The following is a 21,744-nucleotide window of genomic DNA, read 5'->3' on the forward strand; positions in this document are numbered from 1 at the left end:
AGGACAGGTGAGCAGCCACTTAGGGAAACAGAGGGAGTGTGAATGTGAGAAACGCCAAACACAGCTCAGAGGAGAAAACAGTCAAAGACGTGAGAACTGGATATTGCTCTTGTGAAATAAACTCTCCGTTGTGGATCAGTCAAAATTTAATCTCTGGAATTTGCCACAAAATTCAAAAGGAAGTTCTTGGACTTTATTGCATGCACTGGACTCTGGAACAGGAGTGGAGAAAGAAAAACACTGGAAGTCTTTACTAGGTCATGGACTCTGTTTAATAGCTCAAAAATGGAGAGGAAAATGGGAAAAGGGTGGTGGTGGCTGGGTTTGTGTGTGGTGGGGATTCTTGCTGCTCCGTGTCGGGGCAGCAGAAACTGTCTGGAAGGGAACACAATCAGTGTGATCCTGCTGTATGATGAAGTGTCTCCCTGGAGTCTGAAGTTTGTGCGAGGAGAAATACTGAAAGCCTTAGAGACGGATACAAACATTAATGCTGCCCAAGGTAATGGAATATAAAGACGTCTGCATGTGTACACAGAATGATGTTACTTTATGGACTCAATATTGTATTAGATTCAACAATATAAAAATGGGACACCATTCATTAGAACAGAAATTAGCAGAAAATATTAGTATTATATTATTCTATTTAAGTTTTAATTTCTTGGCTTCCATCTGAACCAATGTTTCCTCTCTTAATGCCCACCACACCAAACTATACTAGACAAGTTATAACAGGGGACACTCAAAACTATTAGGCGACTGATAATAGATAAGATATTCGACTTAGTCAGTGTAATAAATTCTTAGATATGTTTCATCATACTGTGACGCAAAAGAAATTAATCATCCATAATGATTACTTAATGTTTTATGCTAGTTTAGCTCAATCTGTGGTCTGATAATGATAACATTTATCATGTTTTGACTCACTTAGACATGGCCTGCTACGTGCTAACCCGCATTTGTTGTGGGTTTGTGATAATTTGGTTAATAACATTTCTTTTGCAATTATTTCCCATCTCAAATACATAAGATAAGATAAGAGATAAGATAAGATACACCTTTATTGATCCCATAATTGAGAAATTCCAGTGTTACAGCAGTCAGGGGAAAGAGTCAGATTAAAGATGTCAGTTTTTTTTAAAGATATTTTTTGGGCTATTATGCCTTTAATGGACAGGACAAGTAAGCATGAAGGGGGGGAGGCGGGGGTGGGGGGGGGGGGAGTGGGGATGACATACAGCAAGGGGCCACAGGCTGGATTTGAACCCGGGCTGCTGCGGCAACAGCCTTGTATATGGGGTGCCTGCTCTACCACTAAGCCACCAATGCCCCCAAAGCTGCAATATTTAAAAAAAAGACTTAAAAACACTAGGCATGCAAAAAAGATACAAAAATACAGAAAACAGCAATAAATAATAACAATAATAATGAGCAGTGGATAAAAAGTGAGCAATGGGTTAAAGTGAACATATTTAGTGCAAAGTGAATATTGAATATGCAAATAAACAACAACATGGGGGACAGCAATGCTCATAGTGGTGTTTATAAGAGTCCGTGCAGTTTACTGTGAGCAGTGCTGGTTGTGAAGCCTGACAGCAGCAGGCAGGAAGGACCTGCGATAGCGTTCCTTCACACACTGTGGGTGAATCAGTCTATCGCTGAAGGAGCTCTCCAGAGCTTTTATAGTAATGATATAGTAATGATAATATAATTTGATGTGATATTGAGCATTATTCCAAACCAATGTGCCATTAATCAGTTACCAAAAAAACAACTCATATGTAATGAAAATTAAATACATTTTGATTTGATTTCAGCAAGACCATAGCCAGGGGTCAGAAAAAAAAATCTAAATTTTAAACACAGGCAGACAAAAGCATCTCTTCATTTCTAAGCGGGGCTTTTGCCTTCTGAAATGACAGTTGTTAGCATATTTTATCAGCTGGAGCTAGCTGGCTTATTAAGCTCTTTTATCTGTCAGGTCAACCTGATCTTTGACTGACCTCTTAATGTTTCAAGATGACTTTCATTAAAAAGGAGAACCCAGTATGATGGCCACATTATATCATGATTAGACTGAGGCTAAAGCTTCATCCTCATCAGATATTGATGTAGATAACAGCAAAATGAAGAAATTACATTGCACTTGTGTTGCAGTTAAAGCTAGTTGGTTCTAGTATTGTAAGTGTGATAGGGAAAAATATAAGATCTAATTGTTTTTTATTCTAACGCAACTCTGTTTAGCTGCTTAGCTTACATACAGCAAGCAGATAGATTTATGCTTTACTATTCATATTTTAAAACAGGTTTTAGGATGAGGATTAAAGCTACAGTGCTTAACTTCTGTCGCCTCCCAGCGGATAATGCGTTATTACAACTAATATGCCGGCGGCACTTCCATGTACACAGAGTAACACTCGCCAGACGCCACACACCGTGTACACAGAGTAACACTCGCCACACGCCGTGTACACAGAGTAAGACTAACCACACACCGTTTACACAGAGTAACACTCGCTTCACACCATGTACACAATGCTACACAACGTGTGCGAACACCAGGCTGCTAACATTACATTACGTTCATAGCACCATTTCCAAGAAAATAAAGTACTAGGTCCAGTACATGTAACAGCAACACATACTACTCTTCTCCACCATGTTGCTTTCTCTTTCTACCTGTGCTCTACCTCTTGCTATGACACTCTCCGCTCTTCCTCCCCCTCCCTTCTTGTTGTGAGGAAGCATTTCCTGTGCACCAGCGCGGGAATGTCGCCGGTCGACACGCAAACTAAAAATGATATATATTGAAAAATACCGCGAGATGTTAGAGGAGCTGATCGGCTTAATCAGCATTGTGTCATCTCCTCTAGTAGTGTCTTGGGTGAAACGGACATTTACGGACCTGTAGAAGTTACGCACTATAGCTTTAAGGTCCAGCGTGTAGGATTTAGGTGGATATATCAACCCTGTCTCACTCCAGAGTCATTGAAAACTGCCACTTGGTCAGACACTGACGAAAAAAGCTGTTTTTGGCATGATATGCATCTGGTTGCTGTTACTGTTTAATGGTGCACAGTAGGTGAACCACTGACTTTCACCCGGGAGTCTGGTGTTTGCTTCTCGTAAGATTCTAAAGCCAAACCCTGTTTTTTTTTCCTAAACCCAATGGCGTGCTTTTGTTGCCTTAACCCAACCACATGCTAGTGTTTTTGAAGAAACAGCCCAGGGTACCTTGCACGTCATGTGTGGATGGGGAAAGTCCAGTGCCAAAGTCGATATGTGAAGAGGTTGGAGTGAGAATGTGTTGAATATATTGGCAGAAAAGGAAATATGTTATTTGTAACTGTTTACATTAGTGTATATTCACCTGAAACTAAGAATTGTGCTTTTGTTACATTTATAAACCATTTACCTACTAAAGGAGCAAGTCCTCTCCCACGGAGTCCGCCATGTTGTTTCTACAGTGGCCCAGAGTGGCCAAACCAAACACTGGAGCACTGTTGGAAAATGCTATACAGAGGTTGTGTTAGTCATGAATGGGCTTCTTAAATGTAACGTTTAACCCCACAAAATAATGTAGAATTAACTGCTACTGGCCTTGGATGAAACTCTGGGTTAGGCCACTACTGTAGCAGTAAGCTAGTTAGCTGGACATGCTAACGTTTGCAGCTTGTGTTAGAGCAGTCAGATCTGTTTAATTTAACTGTTTAATCTATTAATTACATGTTTGCCCTTGCAGTTTTGGTTTTGGAAAAACTGTTTATGTACAGATTATTGTGCTTATGACAGCTCCATCCACGAAGTGTCATCACGCAGATCATCATCATCCAAAGCTAGACAGACCTGCTGTGTCTATTTGTGGTTACTAAGCTATGATTATTTGTGTGTAGGGAAGAGATTTACTGAACAGAATATCAAAGTTAGAATAAAGTTGCTTTAAATTTTTATTTTTTAAATTAATGAATTGTTTCTCTGCCTTTCATTCTTTATGTAAATCAAAGATGTGAAGTTTAATCTCACGGCGAACTACGGCGGGTTAAACACGACCTATTATCGACATAAAGGTTGCCAGAGCAGCGCATGTGAGGGAGTGGAGGAGATAAAGAACCTGATGGTGAGTAGCTGCTGTTTTACATCCACCGTCAACTCGTGGTATACTCACTTTATAACATGTACAGATAAACTTGCCCGTATGCTCAGTTTGTAGAGGGATTCTACAGGGTAGTAATTGTTGTCACTTTTTGTTTCAGGTCTGCTCTCACTTAGGCCTTGTCCACACAAACACATGGATATTTATAATATATAGCCTTTTCTATGCGTTTTGGCCTTTTGTCCTGTTTTAGGTTATTGAAACAAACAAACAAAAAAACCCTCCTTCCAGGGTGACTATTTCAGAGACTCTGTTTTCAGTGTTGATATGTAGACAGGGAAAAGAGTTTCTGGCTAAAAACGTCAGAGTGTTATCGCCCTTGTGATGTGTCACAAGTGAAGCATCATTTTGTGTGTGACCAAAATAGTGCTGCCTCTAACTTTGCTAACAGAACTTTTTTTTATGTTTACACGTAAATGCACAGCCACTCTTCCACTATACTGAGGAACAAAGGCTTCAGGATATGCTATGGAGGTCACTGCTCCAGGCGACCTTTTTTGTAATGGCTTTTAATCAGGCTTCTCATTGGCCATCATCATCATCATCATCATCATCATTATTTTTTTTGGCTGGCTTTAGAGTTACACCACCTTTTGGTTTGACAAACTGTAACAGTCTAGTACAAAACTGGGACTCAGTTGCAGAGGAAAACACAAAACACCAAGAACAGTTGGTCAAATCCAGATCTTTACTCAGGAGGTCAGGGGTCAAACACATTAAGGCAGTCAGTAGAGGCTGAAAAGTCCACTCAGGGAAATCACACAAAAAGTCCATAATTCCAAGCTGAGTCAAAGACCAAGAAATCAACATGAGGAAAAGACTTGATCACACCAGGGTGACAATGATGATACGATACGATACGATGTGATGCGATGCGATACAGTATACTTTATTGTCTGCTTGCACAGAATTGTCTTACGCCACAGTTGGCTTGATGACTAACTACACACAGGTGAGTGGAAGAAGACGCAGGTGAAACACATGAGATAAAGGCGGGAAAACTCCGTGTGTAAAAGAAACACTAAACACAACGAGATCACATCTCAAAATAAAACAGGAAGTGGACACAAACACATGAGCATAAACTGACAGAATATCACACATACTCTTCACAGGACCTTAATTGTGTTATGCATTTTCATGTGAACTGGGATTTTTATTTGTAACAGTGCTTGTGTGAACGAAATATTTTTGAGGACGAAGGAGGGAAAACCCTGTTTTCAGAAATACCTGTGTATGTGTGCATCAGGCTTTAGCTGCATCTTGTGGACACAAAGTTAATTTGTGAACATGTCTACAAGCAACACTGCAGAGAAATTCAGGGTTCACAGGGGTGGCTATCAAACATACTTAAAGGCAAGTATGTCAGCTCTGTGCACACACATACAGTACAGGCCAAAAGTTTGGACACACCTTCTCATTCAATGCGTTTTCTTTATTTTCATGACTATTTACATTGTAGATTCTCACTGAAGGCATCAAAACTATGAATGAACACATGTGGAGTTATGTACTTAACAAAAAAAGGTGAAATAACTGAAAACATGTTTTATATTCTAGTTTCTTCAAAATAGCCACCCTTTGCTCTGATTACTGCTTTGCACACTCTTGGCATTCTCTCCATGAGCTTCAAGAGGTAGTCACCTGAAATGGTTTCCACTTCACAGGTGTGCCTTATCAGGGTTAATTAGTGGAATTTCTTGCTTTATCAATGGGGTTGGGACCATCAGTTGTGTTGTGCAGAAGTCAGGTTAATACACAGCCGACAGCCCTATTGGACAACTGTTAAAATTCATATTATGGCAAGAACCAATCAGCTAACTAAAGAAAAACAAGTGGCCATCATTACTTTAAGAAATGAAGGTCAGTCAGTCCGGAAAATTGCAAAAACTTTAAATGTGTCCCCAAGTGGAGTCGCAAAAACCATCAAGTGCTACAACCAAACTGGCACACATGAGGACCGACCCAAGAAAGGAAGACCAAGAGTCACCTCTGCTTCTGAGGATAAGTTCATCCGAGTCACCAGCCTCAGAAATCACAAGTTAACAGCAGCTCAGATCAGAGACCAGATGAATGCCACACAGAGTTCTAGCAGCAGACCCATCTCTAGAACAACTGTTAAGAGGAGACTGCGCCAATCAGGCCTTCATGGTCAAATAGCTGCTAGGAAACCACTGCTAAGGAGAGGCAACAAGCAGAAGAGATTTGTTTGGGCCAAGAAACACAAGGAATGGACATTAGACCAGTGGAAATCTGTGCTTTGGTCTGATGAGTCCAAATTTGAGATCTTTGGTTCCAACCGCCGTGTCTTTGTGAGACGCAGAAAAGGTGAATGGATGGATTCCACATGCCTGGTTCCCACTGTGAAGCATGGAGGAGGAGGTGTGATGGTGTGGGGGTGTTTTGCTGGTGACACTGTTGGGGATTTATTCAAAATTGAAGGCACACTGAACCAGCATGGCTACCACAGCATCCTGCAGCGACATGCCATCCCATCCGGTTTGTGTTTAGTTGGACGATCATTTATTTTTCAACAGGACAATGACCCCAAACACACCTCCAGGCTGTGTAAGGGCTATTTGACCAAGAAGGAGAGTGATGGAGTGCTGCGGCAGATGACCTGGCCTCCACAGTCACCGGACCTGAACCCAATCGAGATGGTTTGGGCTGAGCTGGACCGCAGAGTGAAGGCAAAGGGGCCAACAAGTGCTAAACACCTCTGGGAACTCCTTCAAGACTGTTGGAAAACCATTTCAGGTGACTACCTCTTGAAGCTCATGGAGAGAATGCCAAGAGTGTGCAAAGCAGTAATCAGAGCAAAGGGTGGCTATTTTGAAGAAACTAGAATATAAAACATGTTTTCAGTTATTTCACCTTTTTTTGTTAAGTACATAACTCCACATGTGTTCATTCATAGTTTTGATGCCTTCAGTGAGAATCTACAATGTAAATAGTCATGAAAATAAAGAAAACGCATTGAATGAGAAGGTGTGTCCAAACTTTTGGCCTGTACTGTATGAAACAAACAGAGCTGACAAACATTTAACTTGCACTCATTTGTATTTTCTTGCAGCAGTCAGAATCCCTGGGATGTGCTCTGCTTGGACCCACATGCACCTTAGCTACTTACCAAATGTCTGAGTAAGTGCATTTTTTTCCAAGGTCACGTCCACATTAGTGCAGATAAGTTTGAAAATCTGTTTACTATCTCTTTACATTACTATCCCCCTTATTGTTTTTTTCCACCATGTATATATCATCATTTTCTATCTCTCCCTCTTTCTTTCCACTCCTCTTCTCTCCGTCAGTGCGGACAAAGGCCTGAAGCTCGGTACGCCCATCATCTCGGCTGGAAGCTTTGGTCTCTCCTGCGACTACACAATCAACCTGCAGCGCCTGCTGCCACCGGCACGCAAGATTTCTGACTTTTTCATTCACTTCTGGAGAGACATCAACCACATCAAACCTGAATGGAAGACAGCTTATGTTTACAAGAAGCAGATTAACATGGAGGATTGTTTTTGGTGAGTCGCCTATGAGATGTCTTTAAAGAGCACACAGGAGGTTGGTGAGTGTCGAGGTGTGTAGATCTGCTGCTTGAACCTACATTTTGCTGTGTTTGTTACCAGCAGTGTGAGGACAGATAGGTACTGCTTGTGCGTTAAGGTCAAAACAATGATATGGCTGCCTGTTCCTTCGGCTTCATACATCTGCTGCTTTCTTTACTTGGACTTTACTTGGAGTGATGTTCTTCCACAGGTATATTAATGCACTTGATGCAGGCAAGTTCCCCCTAAATATTAGCAGAACAGTGCTGCGCAGACCAGCAGACCTGATAAGAGAACTGACATTATCCAACAGGACGAGCAACTGTAAGTCTTTTCTTTAAAAACATAAACACAAATCTCACATGCCATAGTTTTTTAATACATGTTGACGCAGCTATAAAAAGGGCACTTTGGGTTTTGGTATTAACTTTAGTTTCAAGGTTGAATTGGAAATTTAAATGCAAATCAAGGTTAAAAGGTGGTTTGACTCTGCTCGAGGCTACTACACTAAAAATGCATTACACTGTTGGTATGTGGTGTTACATACAGCCTCTCTGTTTGCAGTGTTCATCATGTGTGGAACCCCAATGGATGTGATGGAGGTGAAAAATGGTAGCCCAGAGGCAGACAGCAGTGATATTCTCTTTATCCTTATTGATCTGTACAAGTCAGTGCTCTTTATTCTTTCATCTCTTTTATGACACGCTTGCACTTATTGTACTGTCTAGTTAATTAATGTTCATAATGGCTTTTTTGTATTCCTACATCCTTCTCTTTGACATTGTACACAGCAGTGATTCCCAACCAGCCTTACTTGTATTTCAAGGAGTAGCCTACTTCTGCTATTAACAGGGAATATGTGGAAAGACACCAGTTTATGACAAAGTGCATGAAAATACGCAGTTAAAATCATTTGGTACAAGTAAGCTAATGAATACACAGTTGAAACATTTAGCTGAAAGTAAAGAAATCACTGAAATACACAGTAATGGATAAATGGTCGCCTCCCCTCCACAGTGATCAGTACTACACCAACACATCATCAATGCCGTTCATGAGGAACGTGTTGGTGCTGACTATGCCCAACAACAGAAGCTACATCATCAACAATGACCTGAAAGGCAACAACACGGTGAGGACACAGGACTTCCATATTACTCCTTTTGACTACTGCTGTTTAAAGGAATAGCTGGATATTCTGCAAAATATAATTTCATTGCTTTTATGTTGCGAGTTACATACTGCAGTAAGGAGACCACTAATTTTGGTTGTGGCACTACCAGTACAGCTGATAATCACATCATGTAGTTTAATTGTTCAAAAAAAAGTGGAAAAATAGTATAAAAACAAACAAGATGTGGTTTTAGAGGGGCTTTGTGTGGGACCTGCTGGGTGACTTCCTGGTCTCTTGTTGTCACGGTGGGGTTGGCATGGTTGCATCTCATCAGTACTCTCAGCAAAAAAGTGAATAGTAGTAGTAAAAGTATTCCCTTAAAGATCAGCTGACATTAACTGCAGTCAGCCAACTACTGACTCCAGACAGGCTCCTCTTCTAAAACAGTGATACTTAACTAGCGGCCCGTGGGCCAAATCTGGCCTGCAACAGGGTGCAGGGTGGTCCCCACCTATTTACTAATTTACAGTGAAAATAAGTTGATTCATAATGGGTTTTTTCACTTTTAATGTAAAATGAGGTGCATAAAAAGCATCAAATTAGAACTTGTTTATCAAAAAGTGCCAGGGGAGGGTCCCCCATGGCCCCTGAAAGAGGTCCAGGCTGACCCCTGAATGTCCTAAAATCCAAGAAACACCCTTGCAAACACCTGAGCTGTACACCTGGCTTTTTCAATTGGCTCCTGTCCACCTGTCAATTTCCATAAGTGGCCCCTGGACAAAGGAATTTGAGTATCCCCGTTCTAAAAGATCTGTTGTATGTGCATCATTAGATGAGAGCTGGCTTGTCTAGTTAAAGGACCAGTTCTCACACATTACAGATAAACATGTCTTCTCACTTACTTCCAGTAGTTATTTAGCCTGACATCACCAGACCAACACCGCCAATTCATTTTTGATTCCAAGGGAATGTTATCAACTGCTGTAGACCCAAACATGAGACGTAGCGCTGTTGCTGTTTTGGCCATCAGGATCTGAAACTAGTACTTAAATACGTTCCTCCTTAGCTGCAGCCAGCTTGGTTTCCAAGAACAGCACTCCTCTCTACTATAACAGGTTTATGCTTGCCATAGTGTCCCCAGCGCGATGGTGCATGAGACAAAAATCAGATCATCACATATTTTGAAAAAAGCATTAGGGTTCCTCAAGTTGTCATCATGTGAAACACCTCTCATATTAGATAACCTGTTGTGATGGCCCCAACCAGGGCCAGGCTGGCTGGAAATCTGTCTGAATGGGAGGGAACCAGACATATCATAAAATAAATAAAACATGAGTGCACAGATTGGTCTCATTCTCTTACTAGTGGTTAATAACCCAACAGATGGTTTGGGCTTTATTTGCCAAGGTAACTGTCTTCATTACATCCACCCTAAAACAGTGGAGGTGAATGGAATATTATTGGTGCTGCTCACAGCACTGAAATATTACATATTAAACAATTAACAGCAAAATCTTTTTCAAGCATTAGTGTTCCTGTTAATAATTTACTTTTCTTATACTGAATATATCCAGAAATGAATTCTTATCATTAATTTCTCTCTCCCTCTCTCTCTCTCTCTCTCTCTGCAGATGAATGACTACATGGCTGCGTACCATGACTCAGTGCTGCTGATAGGCCAGGTGATGAGGGACCTTATTCAAAACAATCAGTCGGAGATTCAGCAGATGGAGTATGTCAATGTGAATTACTTCAGAGACATCTCCTTTAATGGTAAGGAAGGAGGAAGGAAGAGGGGGACTGAACCTCTGATGTGTTTGCCAGCGGTCACTCTGGGTGTAATGCTGAATAAATCATTTTAGATCCATTTCTGGGATGAGACAAAAACATAAAAATGATTGAAGATAAGTAATAATAAAATTAAGTGGAAAAATATAGCTTAGCTCAGAAAACATTGAGTAACAGAGAGAAGGCAGTGCTGTGGATATGATTTTAGAATCCTGAGGTCATCATCACAATTTCAGAGTTGTCCAACACTTTGGTTGATGACTGTAAACCTGCAAAACAAATGACATTCCCATCATTGTCAGCAGCGTCAGCATTCTTATAAGCTGTGTCTCAATTCTGAGGCTGCAGACTTCGAAGGCTGCATTTGAAGACTGTTTGTGTCACAGCGGCATGACAAAGGCTGTCCCATTTTGAAGGCTCCTTCAAATGCGGCCATGAAATGAAGCCTTCTTGGCCCAAATTTAGAGGATACACAAATGAATCCTTCGTGGCTCAGTCTGTCCCAAGATTCATTGCATGCTGATGACACTTGGGTTTTTCTATTTAAAGGAGTCAGTAGTGAAGCATCTCCTCGACTATGTAATAAAATAAGAAGTTATGTAGAAGAAGTAATGATAATTTCTGGCTCCATTATTTAACTAACTTGCAGCCTACTAACTTCTCTTGTCAAATGCAGCTGGTTGCTAGGTAACGGGAGCATCAGGGGGTGGAGGCGGGAACAGCTGGTGATGCAATCAGTAAATCCAGACCATCCCATTTTGGAGACTGCTCAGTTCAGCTGTTGTGGTTTTCAAAGGACACGGGCGACATAGACCCCAAAGGCTGCGTCCTTCTAAGGCTGCAGCCCCTGAATAGAGACACAGCTGTTGTGTGAATATTAGCATGCTGATATTAGCATTTAGCCCAAAGGACTTCTGTGTCTACGTACAGCCTCACAGGGCAGCTAGCAGAGCTGTACTGGGGCTGGTTGCACAAAACACCTTAAGTTTGTTCCTTAAGTATGACACAAAAGGCTTAAATGAAATACTTCACCATTACCTGACTGGAAAGATCCCGTTGCTTAAAACTGCAGAGCAATCATTAAACTGTAAAGATAGTGCACAGCTTTGAAAAGTTGAGTGCTCCAAAAGCAGATGGTCACAATCATAAACTGACTTCTGGTCAGATTTATAGCTCAAAATCATTTGCTCATCTTTAAGCGTGTCCATCTCATTCTCCTGGTTGCCGAACACTCTTCTCAGGAAGCCTTATTTTTTCTCATTCATTTCCATTAACTCAGCCATGTTGCAGTTAGGATGGAGACAAAGGTGCTTTGTGTTTCTGTCCTTACTCTGGCTACTAAGGTCCAACGGTTTAACAAACTCGCTTTGTTCCTTAAGTACAAGACCAAGATAATGAGAAAAACTTAAATCCATAAGTAAACATTTTAAGGAAACATTAAGGAGAAGACTTAAGGTTGTTTTGTGCAACCGGTTTTATTGCAAGGAAACCTTAACTGGGACGTCTAGGAAAATCTTAACTTAAGGTGCTTAGTGTAGCTGGCCCCTGGACTTCCAGAGAGAATGACTTGACCTTAAAGGCTGTGAAAGCAGCAGTTAGAGTTGATACTGGTCACTGTTGTGTCTGTGAGAAGGCTGAGGCCCAACAGATGGGAGCTGTCACCTGCTGTCACTGATTTGTGTTTTTGTTTTTTTTTTGTTTTTTACTGACAAGGCGAAGCGATGAGGTGTTATAGCCTGCAGGCAGCAGCTGTAAATACCCTGTGTGTAATTGTGAGTGTGATTGAGAGACAGAAGCTTCTCCCTCTATCACACTCTTTCATTAGTTGTCCACTGTTCCAGACCACCAAACAACAGAAGCAGGTTTTTTAAGAAGTCAGGACATTTCCAGCTGTGTTTGTGGCGACCAAACTGGGTATTTTAAGCTGAAACATCCTTTTCTCACCTGAATCAAGTGGTTTTTGGTGCTTAAACCTAACCTCATATTAACTGCAGCATTGTCACGACATTAGATTGAAAATTGAGACATAAAGAAACGTAAAGTTTCCACATCTCTGCTACATATGAAATGCCCATCAGTGTTTGCAGGAATGCACAACATTTACTATGGTGATTAGGTGGTCTGTCATATGTTGGTCTATAAAGACGCTTCTATGATTCTGCTCAGGAATTGCTGGACACTACAAGTTGGACAAGTACGGAGACAGAGACGTGAATCTCTCAGTCATTTACACTTCTACCGACAACAAGGTACATTACCTCCCCCTGTGAATCAGCTGCTGTCACACAGTATTTTACTCTGAAATGTGCACTTCTCTCCTCTCATGTGATCCTCAGTACCGACTTTTATTCACATTCGACACTGAGAACAACTCCACCAAAGTGGAGGAGATGGATCCTGCCTTCATCTGGGGAAAAAGACTTCCTAATTTCAAACCAGAACAAGGTACAGCTAAAATACACACACACACACACAGTCAGTTGTCAGTTGGCCATCACAACCTTCATCATAAACCATGGTTATACGCACATTCACACCTGTCCACACACATAAACAGACACACAGCACACCTGTTAGATGACAGTGTTGAGTGATCACCGGCTGTTTATTGCTGTCAGTCAGGTAAGCTATCAGTTTTACTGTCTCTAAGGTGAAGTGGGAAATGTCACAGTTAGAGTGGCAAGTTTTGTCTTGGTTGGGCAGTTTGTCTGTGAGCTAAAATCAGGTTGCATCTATTACAAGATTCAAGAAGTTTTTTTGTCATATATACAGTAAAAACTCAATCTGCCAGTCTCCATTCACTCAAAACAATAATAAAATTTGAATTAAAGTTAGCTTTTATGAAAAGAATAAGCAGAGACAAAGTCTGGCCTGTGGGCAGAAGCTGTTCGTCAGTCTTGTTGGCCTTGATTTCACATTCCTGTAGCGTCTGCCTGATGGCAGAAGTGTGAAAACACTGTGGTTGGTTGGGGTGTGTACTGTCCTTTACGTTGTGGGCCCTCCTGATGACCCTGCTGTTATATTTTGTACTATAAAATTCTGCTGCCTCTTGGCCAGGTCGCTTTTGAAAAAGAAATTCTATATCTCAATAAGCTTTACCTGGTTAAATAAAGGTTAATAAAAAATAAACGTCCTGAATGGAAGGGAAGCCTGCTCATGAAATGAGTTGTGCTGCTTTTATCACACGCTGGTTGGCCTTCTTGCCCTGAGCAGTACAGTTTCCATACCAGACTAAGCTTGAGCTGGTGAGGACACTCAACTGAACATCTTTAAAAGTTGCTGAGGATATTGGTTGCTGGGATTTTTTAATGATTTATCGTGTGTCAGTCATGTGAAGTTCAAATGTTACGCAGCTTTGAAGCACTTTTACACAGAAACGCTGGTTCAGCTTAGATTAAAATCTCCCTGGCCTGTGGAGTTTTCTTGTAAACAGCCAAAGGTCATATTTAAATTTAGTGTTCTTGTAGAGACCTATTTTTCCATTATGAGACCCTTGGGTGATGACTGGGGGAACTTGGCTCTTGCAGTTGCATAAATAAAAATAAGTTTTAAAAAGGTTTCCAAAACAACTTAGTTGAAGTGGTTGAAGTGGTTACATACATTTTCTTTGGGAGCCTTAGTTAAATAAGAACAGGGTTTGTTATAGTAAATGCCTAAACTTTGAATTATAACAGTGTGGGGTTTTTGTGCTCACACCTTCAGGCCTGGCAACTCATGACATCATTGTCATCGTGTTGGCTGTTACAGTGGTTGTGGTGGCCACCATCGCCTTCATTTTCTACAGGTGAGTGATGAACAAACTCTAATGCATTAAATCTCTTATCAAGGACATCATGCTGGTTAAAGTGAGCTGACAGCACATGTGGAAAACCCCAGAGGTCACTCTGACCACAGTTTCCATGGCAGATCACAGTCAATATTTAAAGTATGCTCAAGATAACTGAAAAAAGTGATCCCTGAAACAAACACTGACTTATGATGTGCGCACATTTTGTCAGTTTTTACTATTACTGAACCACAAATCAAGTCATAGGTTAAAGGTTTAGTATTTTAGATATGTATGGGTGTTTTTTTTAATCTCATAATGGATAATGTGAAACATTTTTAGACAATGGTTTTTGATTTTTTTTTTTTTATATACTATGTACAAATGTTTCTATCTATTTTTAATTTCTTTCGATAGATGTACATTAAATGCAGGTTTTTCATTTCATTTATTTCCTTTTGACCCCTCCCTGGGGTATAAGGGACAAACAAAAATAGCAATAACAAATCAGAGCAGGCGGCAACCAATGTACAACAAAATAACTAAAACAGAATTAATGTACATACGTACAAGTCAAAGCAAATCAAGAGAAACTATTCAGGATTTTCTTTAAAAGTTTCAAAAAATTTGACAAAACCTTTACTTTTCGAGATGACATTAACTTTTGAAACTTGTAAATATTTGGATTTACTCTATAGAAGTTTCCGACCAACTCTCTCCTTTGTTAAAAAAGGAACACACAAGTACATAATGATATTCGTCTCCTCGATTGCCAGTCAAACAAAGAGTACATTGCTGAGGGACATTTTCACGGCCATACCTGCGCTCAGAGATAGGTAACTTCTGATTTCCACACCGAAACTTAGACAAACAAATCCTTTCGGCATGTCTTAACATAATCAGATAAGGTTCAAAAGTGAAATCAGTTTTAAACAATTTATAACTATCACATAAAGGGTTACTTTGTAATTTCTCATGCCATCTCTGTAGTTCCATGTCAGATAATCTACGTTCAATCATTAATTTTAAATACTTAGGATTCATCCGCCCAGTGTCATGCCATAAGTACGATAAACCACAATCATCAAGAATATTTTTAACTTTGGAAATCCATTTACACTGAAAAATATTGTCATCATACAAAATCTTGAAAACAATAAACAAAATCAAAGAGATTTTTGCTGTATTATGACTAATTAAATGTACCCAAAAGTTAATCATTCTCATGTTTACCTTTAAATCTAAACTATTTCGACCAAACTCTCCATAAATAATACAATTTGCTGTGCGTTTATTAACATTAAATGAACGTTTCAAAAAAGATCTGTGAAGCATTTCAATTTGGTCAAGTTTATTATTTATCCCCAGACTTCGCTTCCATATAAAAGAGTAGGCACTATAAGCTGGTCAAATAACTCACATTGTATATCAACAGGTAACTGTAATCTAGTAACTCTGTTTTCCAAGGAGAATAAAGCTCTTTTAGCTAGTTTAACTTGCTTAGCTATTGCTTTATCAAATCGTCCATTAAAATTAAATAGCGTTCCAAGATAGTCATACTCAAAAGTAACTTCTAATTTATCTGAACCATTCTGGGAGTATCTGTAATTTCCCCCTAGAGAAAATAACAACCTTTGTTTTGTCTGTGTTAACAGTTAAATACCAGTTTTTACAATAAGAATCAACTGCATTTAATGTGGTCTATATTTCTCTGCCAGTACAATTGTATCATCCGCGTAAAGCAGGACATATAATTTGTGTGATGCATGAATATTAGGGTAAATTTAAAATGATAACAGCACTTTAAATGGCTGGTTTCTGGATCTCCTGAAAGATATTTTCTCACCAACCTGCAGAATTTTGAGGCCAAATATTCATTTGTCCTGATTTTAGAGCAAAGTGAAGAGTTAGAGTAGGAGTTAAAGAGTAAGAGCTAGAGTAAGGGTAACCCTAACCCCATTTACAAAACTGGAGGCTCAATAAGGCTGTACAGATATTACAGGGGACCTATTATGCTTTTCCATCTTTTGTCTCTTATGTATAGAGTTAAAATGAAAGATGTTCATATTAAATGTGGCCAAAGTTTTAAATGATAAGGTCAACATATGTAAAAGTAATCCCTATAAATAAAACCCCCAGATTTCAGACTGTTCTGAATATTCTGTTTTCAATGTTTTTTATGCTTTTCAATTCAATTCAATTTTATTTATAAAGCCCAATATCACAAATCACAATTTGCCTCACAGGGCTTTACAGCATACGACATCCCTCTGTCCTTATGACCCTCGCAGCGGATAAGGAAAAACTCCCCAAAAAAACCCTTTAACGGGGGAAAAAAAACGGTAGAAACCTCAGGAAGAGCAACTGAGGAGGGATCCCTCTTCCAGGACGGACAGACGTGCAATAGATGTCGTACAGAACAGATCAGCATAATAAATTAACAGTAATCCGCATGACACAATGAGACAGAGAGAGAGACAGAGAGAGAGAGAGACAGAGAGAGAGATGCAGGTAATAACAGTAGCTTACAACAACATTATTGAAAGTAATAATATTATAGTTATAGTTCTGGCTACTGTCTTTTGAGACAAGATGACGTCAAATAGTGACAGATTTCTTTATATGGACATCTGCTCCAGTGTTTACATTACATACCCTACACTGTTACATGAAGCACCATGCTAACAATACAGAAACATGTAAATTTGGTCGTCAATGTTGTTAATTTCTCTCTGATTTCGGATCATATTCCTGCTGGAACAGGTCCAGTTGTAAAGATTTTGGTTTAGAAGCTTCAGTTAGTGATTTTTAACGGGAGAATGTGGCTATAGACCTTTTTCCATGGCAGACATTTTGACATTTCTTAGTAGGAAAAGCACAAGTAAATTTAATAACATGAATGATAGCTGCATTTCATGTAGGGGAGGCCCTGTGTGTGCTGGCTCACTAGAATAGCTCACTGGGACATTAACATTGTCAGTGTTATCAGTTTCATCAGTGCTTCTCCTGCTATGACAAGTCAAAATGTCTGCCGTGAAATAGGCCTGTTCACAATCATTCCCAGCTGCAAGTACACTGCTAACACACATGTACCTACATGCTAACATCAGGGAAACTTGTAATCTTAGTTGCTGATGTTGTTTTCTTTGGATCATGTTGCTGCTGCGATGATGGTGCAGACGGGATACGGACAATCTGGAGACGCTGGCCAATCAGAGCAGACTGGACCTTTTTTTGGGAGGGGAGCTTAAAAAAACACAGACACTAAAATGGAGTATCTCTGACAGAGGGTGAATACAGCATGTATGCATGTAAACATGTTCAAGTAAGAATCCAATATACAAGTATGAACCAGAAAATGAACACGATAGGTCCTCTTTAAAGTGCATGTCTTGGGTGCTCATGGATGTGGATCCCTGCCGTACTTTGCACTTTGTATTTCATTATGGTATTTTTTTCTTATGTAGACAGAACAGGAGAGAACGTCTGAACAGGAAGCGCTGGTCCCACATCGCCTCTCACCTCATCACACCGCTGGAAAACAATGAACTCAATGTCGTCTCTCTGAAGGTAAATGAGGTGTAAGTCTATCAGTCAGTGTGGGGGCTCTTTTCCAACACTCTGTCACTTATTGACAGGACAAACAGGACAAAAACAAACAGTTTGAACATGTTTGCTCTGTTAAAATGTCCTCCATCTGCTCCATCAGATTGAAGAGGTGAGGAAAAACAAAAAATTCCAGATCCGCCGTGCGCACTACGATAAGAAGGTAGCTGGACACAAACAGTGGTTTCAAATGAATCAACATGCTTTTGCACAGCACTGAACATTTAGATTTGCTGACTGGTGCTGCGATGTTTTCAGATTGTGATCCTGAAGGAGCTGGAGCACTCAGATGGGAACTTTAAGGAGGACCAGATGATAGAACTTAATGCGGTATGGTGGTTTGTGTGATGTCAGGGTTTTACTGATCTGATGACCCGTGTGTGCCTGTCCTTTGTGTTAAATTTTTTCAAAGCTAGCCATTGTGCGAGTCAAAGAGCTACTGTTTCTTCTTTTCTCTGCAGCTCTTGCAAATCGACTATTACAACCTCACCAAGTTTTATGGAACCGTGAAGTTCGATGAGGGTGTGTTCGGAGTGTTTGAGTACGGCGAGAGGGGGTCACTCAGGGTAAGTATGGCATGCTCGTGTCACTCATGTGCAGGTCAAGTCCATCCAGAAGTTCAGTTTGCACATGTCACATTATCACTTTGATTGACAAGTCAGTAATATCAGTAGCTTAGTACAGAACAAGCAAGAAAATATTCACCAGATTTTATGTCCATTTCTTCCAGTATGTGCTGAACGACAAGGTTTCGTACCCAGAGGAGACCTTCATGGACTGGGAGTTCAAGATTTCTGTCATGTACGACATTGCCAAGGTGAGGCAGAGACTCTGGGCCAGACGTACTCAATGATAGTATCAGGGATCATATGTTCTTTTGTAATAAATTACAAAACAACAAATAAAAGTCAAATTACTTTTGATTTTTAGTATAAACACCTGACTAATAACATTTTTTAAATTGTAATGTGAGGAGTTATTACTTGTTTTTACTTCCTATACTAGAATTTGCTCACTTTTGTGTTTCCACTATGTGTATTTTGGCATTAATCCAGGCCTAAACTTGAATGCGGCACACATACACTAGGAGGAATTGCGGCTGCAGTTTCCTCTGGCAGCCAGTAGATGTCAGTAAAGATCACAGATGACTTAGTGCCTCTTTAATCTAAAACGTCTGGTGTTTAAATCCTCTGTGCAGGGCATGTCCTATCTCCACTCCAGCCAAATCCAGGTACATGGTCGCCTTAAGTCTACCAATTGTGTGATGGACAATCGCATGGTGGTGAAGATCACAGACTTTGGCTGCAACAGTTTTCTTAGCCCCGGCAGAGGTGAAGCAACAGCCGCAGTATTCCTAATCCCTCACTGAGTTTATGCTCATTCCTTCACTTTCATCACTTTCTTACACCTCTTTCTCCTTGTCCTCCTGACAGACTTGTGGACAGCTCCGGAGCACCTGAGGAAACAGGGCACCTCTCAGAAAGGAGACGTTTACAGCTTTGCCATCATCGCTCATGAGATTGTTCTCAGAAAGAACACCTTCTATACTGAGACCTACCACAACCGAGCAGGTGGGACTCACTTACACATCCACTGTCCAAAATTAAGCCCCTACATTCACCCTCCCACCCACTCAACACTATTGTAAGCAACTTTGTGGAGACTGAATGTCTCTGTTTCCTAACAGAAAAGCTTGCCAAGGTCATCATGTCCTACTTCAGACCTGATCTTAACTTTGAGACGGCTTCAGAGAAAGAATTAGAGGTGAGTCAATGCCAGCTGTGCCCCGTCTTTATCTGCAGTTGGGCTTTGTGTGTTTGAAGTGTCTTTAAAGCTTTGTGTCCTCCATCTCGTAGGTGTACACGTTGATAAAACACTGTTGGGATGAGGATCCTGAAAAAAGACCCGACTTCAAGAAGATAGAAAACTGTCTGGGGAAAATCATCAGGTAGTCACTGTGTTTTCTTTCAGAGGTTCCTCTTCGTGCTCTGGGAAGCTGATGACATATTTGTAGTTGGTTTTAGTTAAGGTTTGTGTTTTCTTGCTTCCTTTTCTTCCTTTCCCTTGTCCTTCAGTAAAATTCATAACCAGGACAATGAGAGCTACATGGACAACATGATCAGACGGCTACAGATGTATTCCAGAAACCTAGAGCACCTGGTGGAGGAGAGAACGGTCCTCTACAAAGCTGAGAGGGACAGAGCAGACTGCCTCAACTTCATGCTGCTTCCCCGGTCTGCTGGGGATACATTTTAAAAAGCAACCGGTTTGGCTAAGTTAACTGGAGGGACATTCTGTTTCATTTGTCTTTGTTTCTCTCTGTGTAGCCCAGTTGTGAAAAGCCTGAAGGAGACTGGTGTGGTGGAGCCAGAGCTGTACGAGGAAGTGACAATATACTTCAGCGACATCGTTGGTTTCACCACTCTGTGCCAGTACAGCACACCGATGGAAGTTGTGGACATGCTCAACGACATCTACAAAGGCTTCGATGGCATTGTTGACCACCACGATGTATACAAGGTATAAATGGTAACTCTGCACATTTTTAACCTGGACCATATTTTCCAGTGTTTTTGTCTAAGGGTGCATTCACACCAGGATAGTCCGGGGCACTTGGTTTGATTGGGCGGGGAATGCCGAAAAATTTTAAAAAACAGCTGCTCATTTGGGGACGGTATTGCCCGAAACGACCACTCACCAGGAAGAAAGAAAGTATGAGGAAGATGAAAACCTAGCTCATTGATTGGCCAGGACCGAAAACGGAAATCCATCCCCCTCAGCTGGCTTGGTCACCACAAAAACACCAAAATGTGTTGCGCTCTACATCTCTTCCTCTCTTTGGTTCACTTCCTCTCTTTGGTTCACTGGATAGTCCATTTGCATTTCCCACTTTAAGCGAACCGCACCAGGGTTCACTTGCAAGTGAACCGAGACCCCCAGTTTTCAAGTGGACCAGGGTTCGCTCGTTTGGTCCGCACCAGTGTCCGAATGTCCGTTCACACCACTCCAAACGAACTGAACTATCCGTGTAGAAGTGGACCAGGGTTTGTTTAAAGCGGACCAAATAGGGCAAGTGTGAATGCATGCTAACAGGAACATCAATTTTTAAAATTGGTCCAGTATTGAATAGTGAGTGCAGCTGACAGTGGCGAACACAGTCTGCAGTGTAACCACTTAGGGCAGTTGTACATCATTGATTTACCACTAAAAGTGCTTGTTTTGCCACTGACAGGCTCAGATTGTTATTCTAAATGTCTGACAGCATTATGGAAAGGATCCTTACAGCGATAAGACTTTTTGTTAAAGAGTAAGATCCTTTGCCCCAAAATCTCTATTGTCAAACTCACAACACATCTGAATAAATAGTAATTTTATCTTTGTAAAACACGCTTCATTCAAAGTCCACATAAACTAAGTAAAACTCAAGATAACAGCCTTGGGTTTTTTTTTCAATTGTTCCAACAATTACCAGCTCTGGTTTGGTTGAAATAAACCCTTAATTCACCCAGTTAGATGTGATAATATGCTGGCTCTACACGCGGTAACAAGACTGTTTATTTAAATGGAATCTGATGGGTTTGGAGATGCAGATTTTGGGTCTGTTTTTGGTTACCCATGACCAAAAAGGTCTTATCTCTGCAGGAGCCCTTCTGTGATGCTGTCAGACACTTATGATAACAATCTGAGCCATTCAGTGGCAAAAACAAGCACCTTTAGTGGACGTACATTGAAGGTGCACAAATGCCCCAAGTGCTTACATTGCAGC

At 40.7% G+C, this 21,744-nt stretch overlaps 1 protein-coding gene across 3 annotated transcripts in view; it reads left to right on the top strand.

Annotated features, from left to right (window-relative positions):
• Positions 1-21,744, top strand: part of gucy2cb (guanylate cyclase 2Cb) — a 27,920-nt gene continuing 6,176 nt past the window's right edge. The window contains exons 1-23 of one of the 3 annotated variants that reach the window (XM_078163605.1): positions 1-499; positions 4,008-4,120; positions 7,230-7,297; positions 7,465-7,680; positions 7,916-8,028; positions 8,269-8,371; positions 8,722-8,836; positions 10,450-10,591; positions 12,773-12,855; positions 12,943-13,051; positions 14,309-14,390; positions 17,552-17,662; positions 17,840-17,942; positions 18,082-18,141; positions 18,237-18,308; positions 18,440-18,544; positions 18,709-18,795; positions 19,177-19,309; positions 19,412-19,549; positions 19,666-19,742; positions 19,835-19,926; positions 20,054-20,212; positions 20,306-20,498. In XM_078163605.1, the coding sequence (XP_078019731.1) occupies positions 286-499; positions 4,008-4,120; positions 7,230-7,297; positions 7,465-7,680; positions 7,916-8,028; positions 8,269-8,371; positions 8,722-8,836; positions 10,450-10,591; positions 12,773-12,855; positions 12,943-13,051; positions 14,309-14,390; positions 17,552-17,662; positions 17,840-17,942; positions 18,082-18,141; positions 18,237-18,308; positions 18,440-18,544; positions 18,709-18,795; positions 19,177-19,309; positions 19,412-19,549; positions 19,666-19,742; positions 19,835-19,926; positions 20,054-20,212; positions 20,306-20,498 (2,688 nt within the window). In that variant the 5' untranslated portion in view covers positions 1-285. The remainder of the gene's footprint in view (positions 500-4,007; positions 4,121-7,229; positions 7,298-7,464; positions 7,681-7,915; positions 8,029-8,268; positions 8,372-8,721; positions 8,837-10,449; positions 10,592-12,772; positions 12,856-12,942; positions 13,052-14,308; positions 14,391-17,551; positions 17,663-17,839; positions 17,943-18,081; positions 18,142-18,236; positions 18,309-18,439; positions 18,545-18,708; positions 18,796-19,176; positions 19,310-19,411; positions 19,550-19,665; positions 19,743-19,834; positions 19,927-20,053; positions 20,213-20,305; positions 20,499-21,744) is intronic. The other 2 variants (XM_078163606.1, XM_033610734.2) reach the window with 2 other exon arrangements.

Source organism: Epinephelus lanceolatus, chromosome 21 (assembly GCF_041903045.1).
Source record: "Epinephelus lanceolatus isolate andai-2023 chromosome 21, ASM4190304v1, whole genome shotgun sequence".
In the NCBI taxonomy this organism is placed as follows: domain Eukaryota; kingdom Metazoa; phylum Chordata; class Actinopteri; order Perciformes; family Serranidae; genus Epinephelus; species Epinephelus lanceolatus.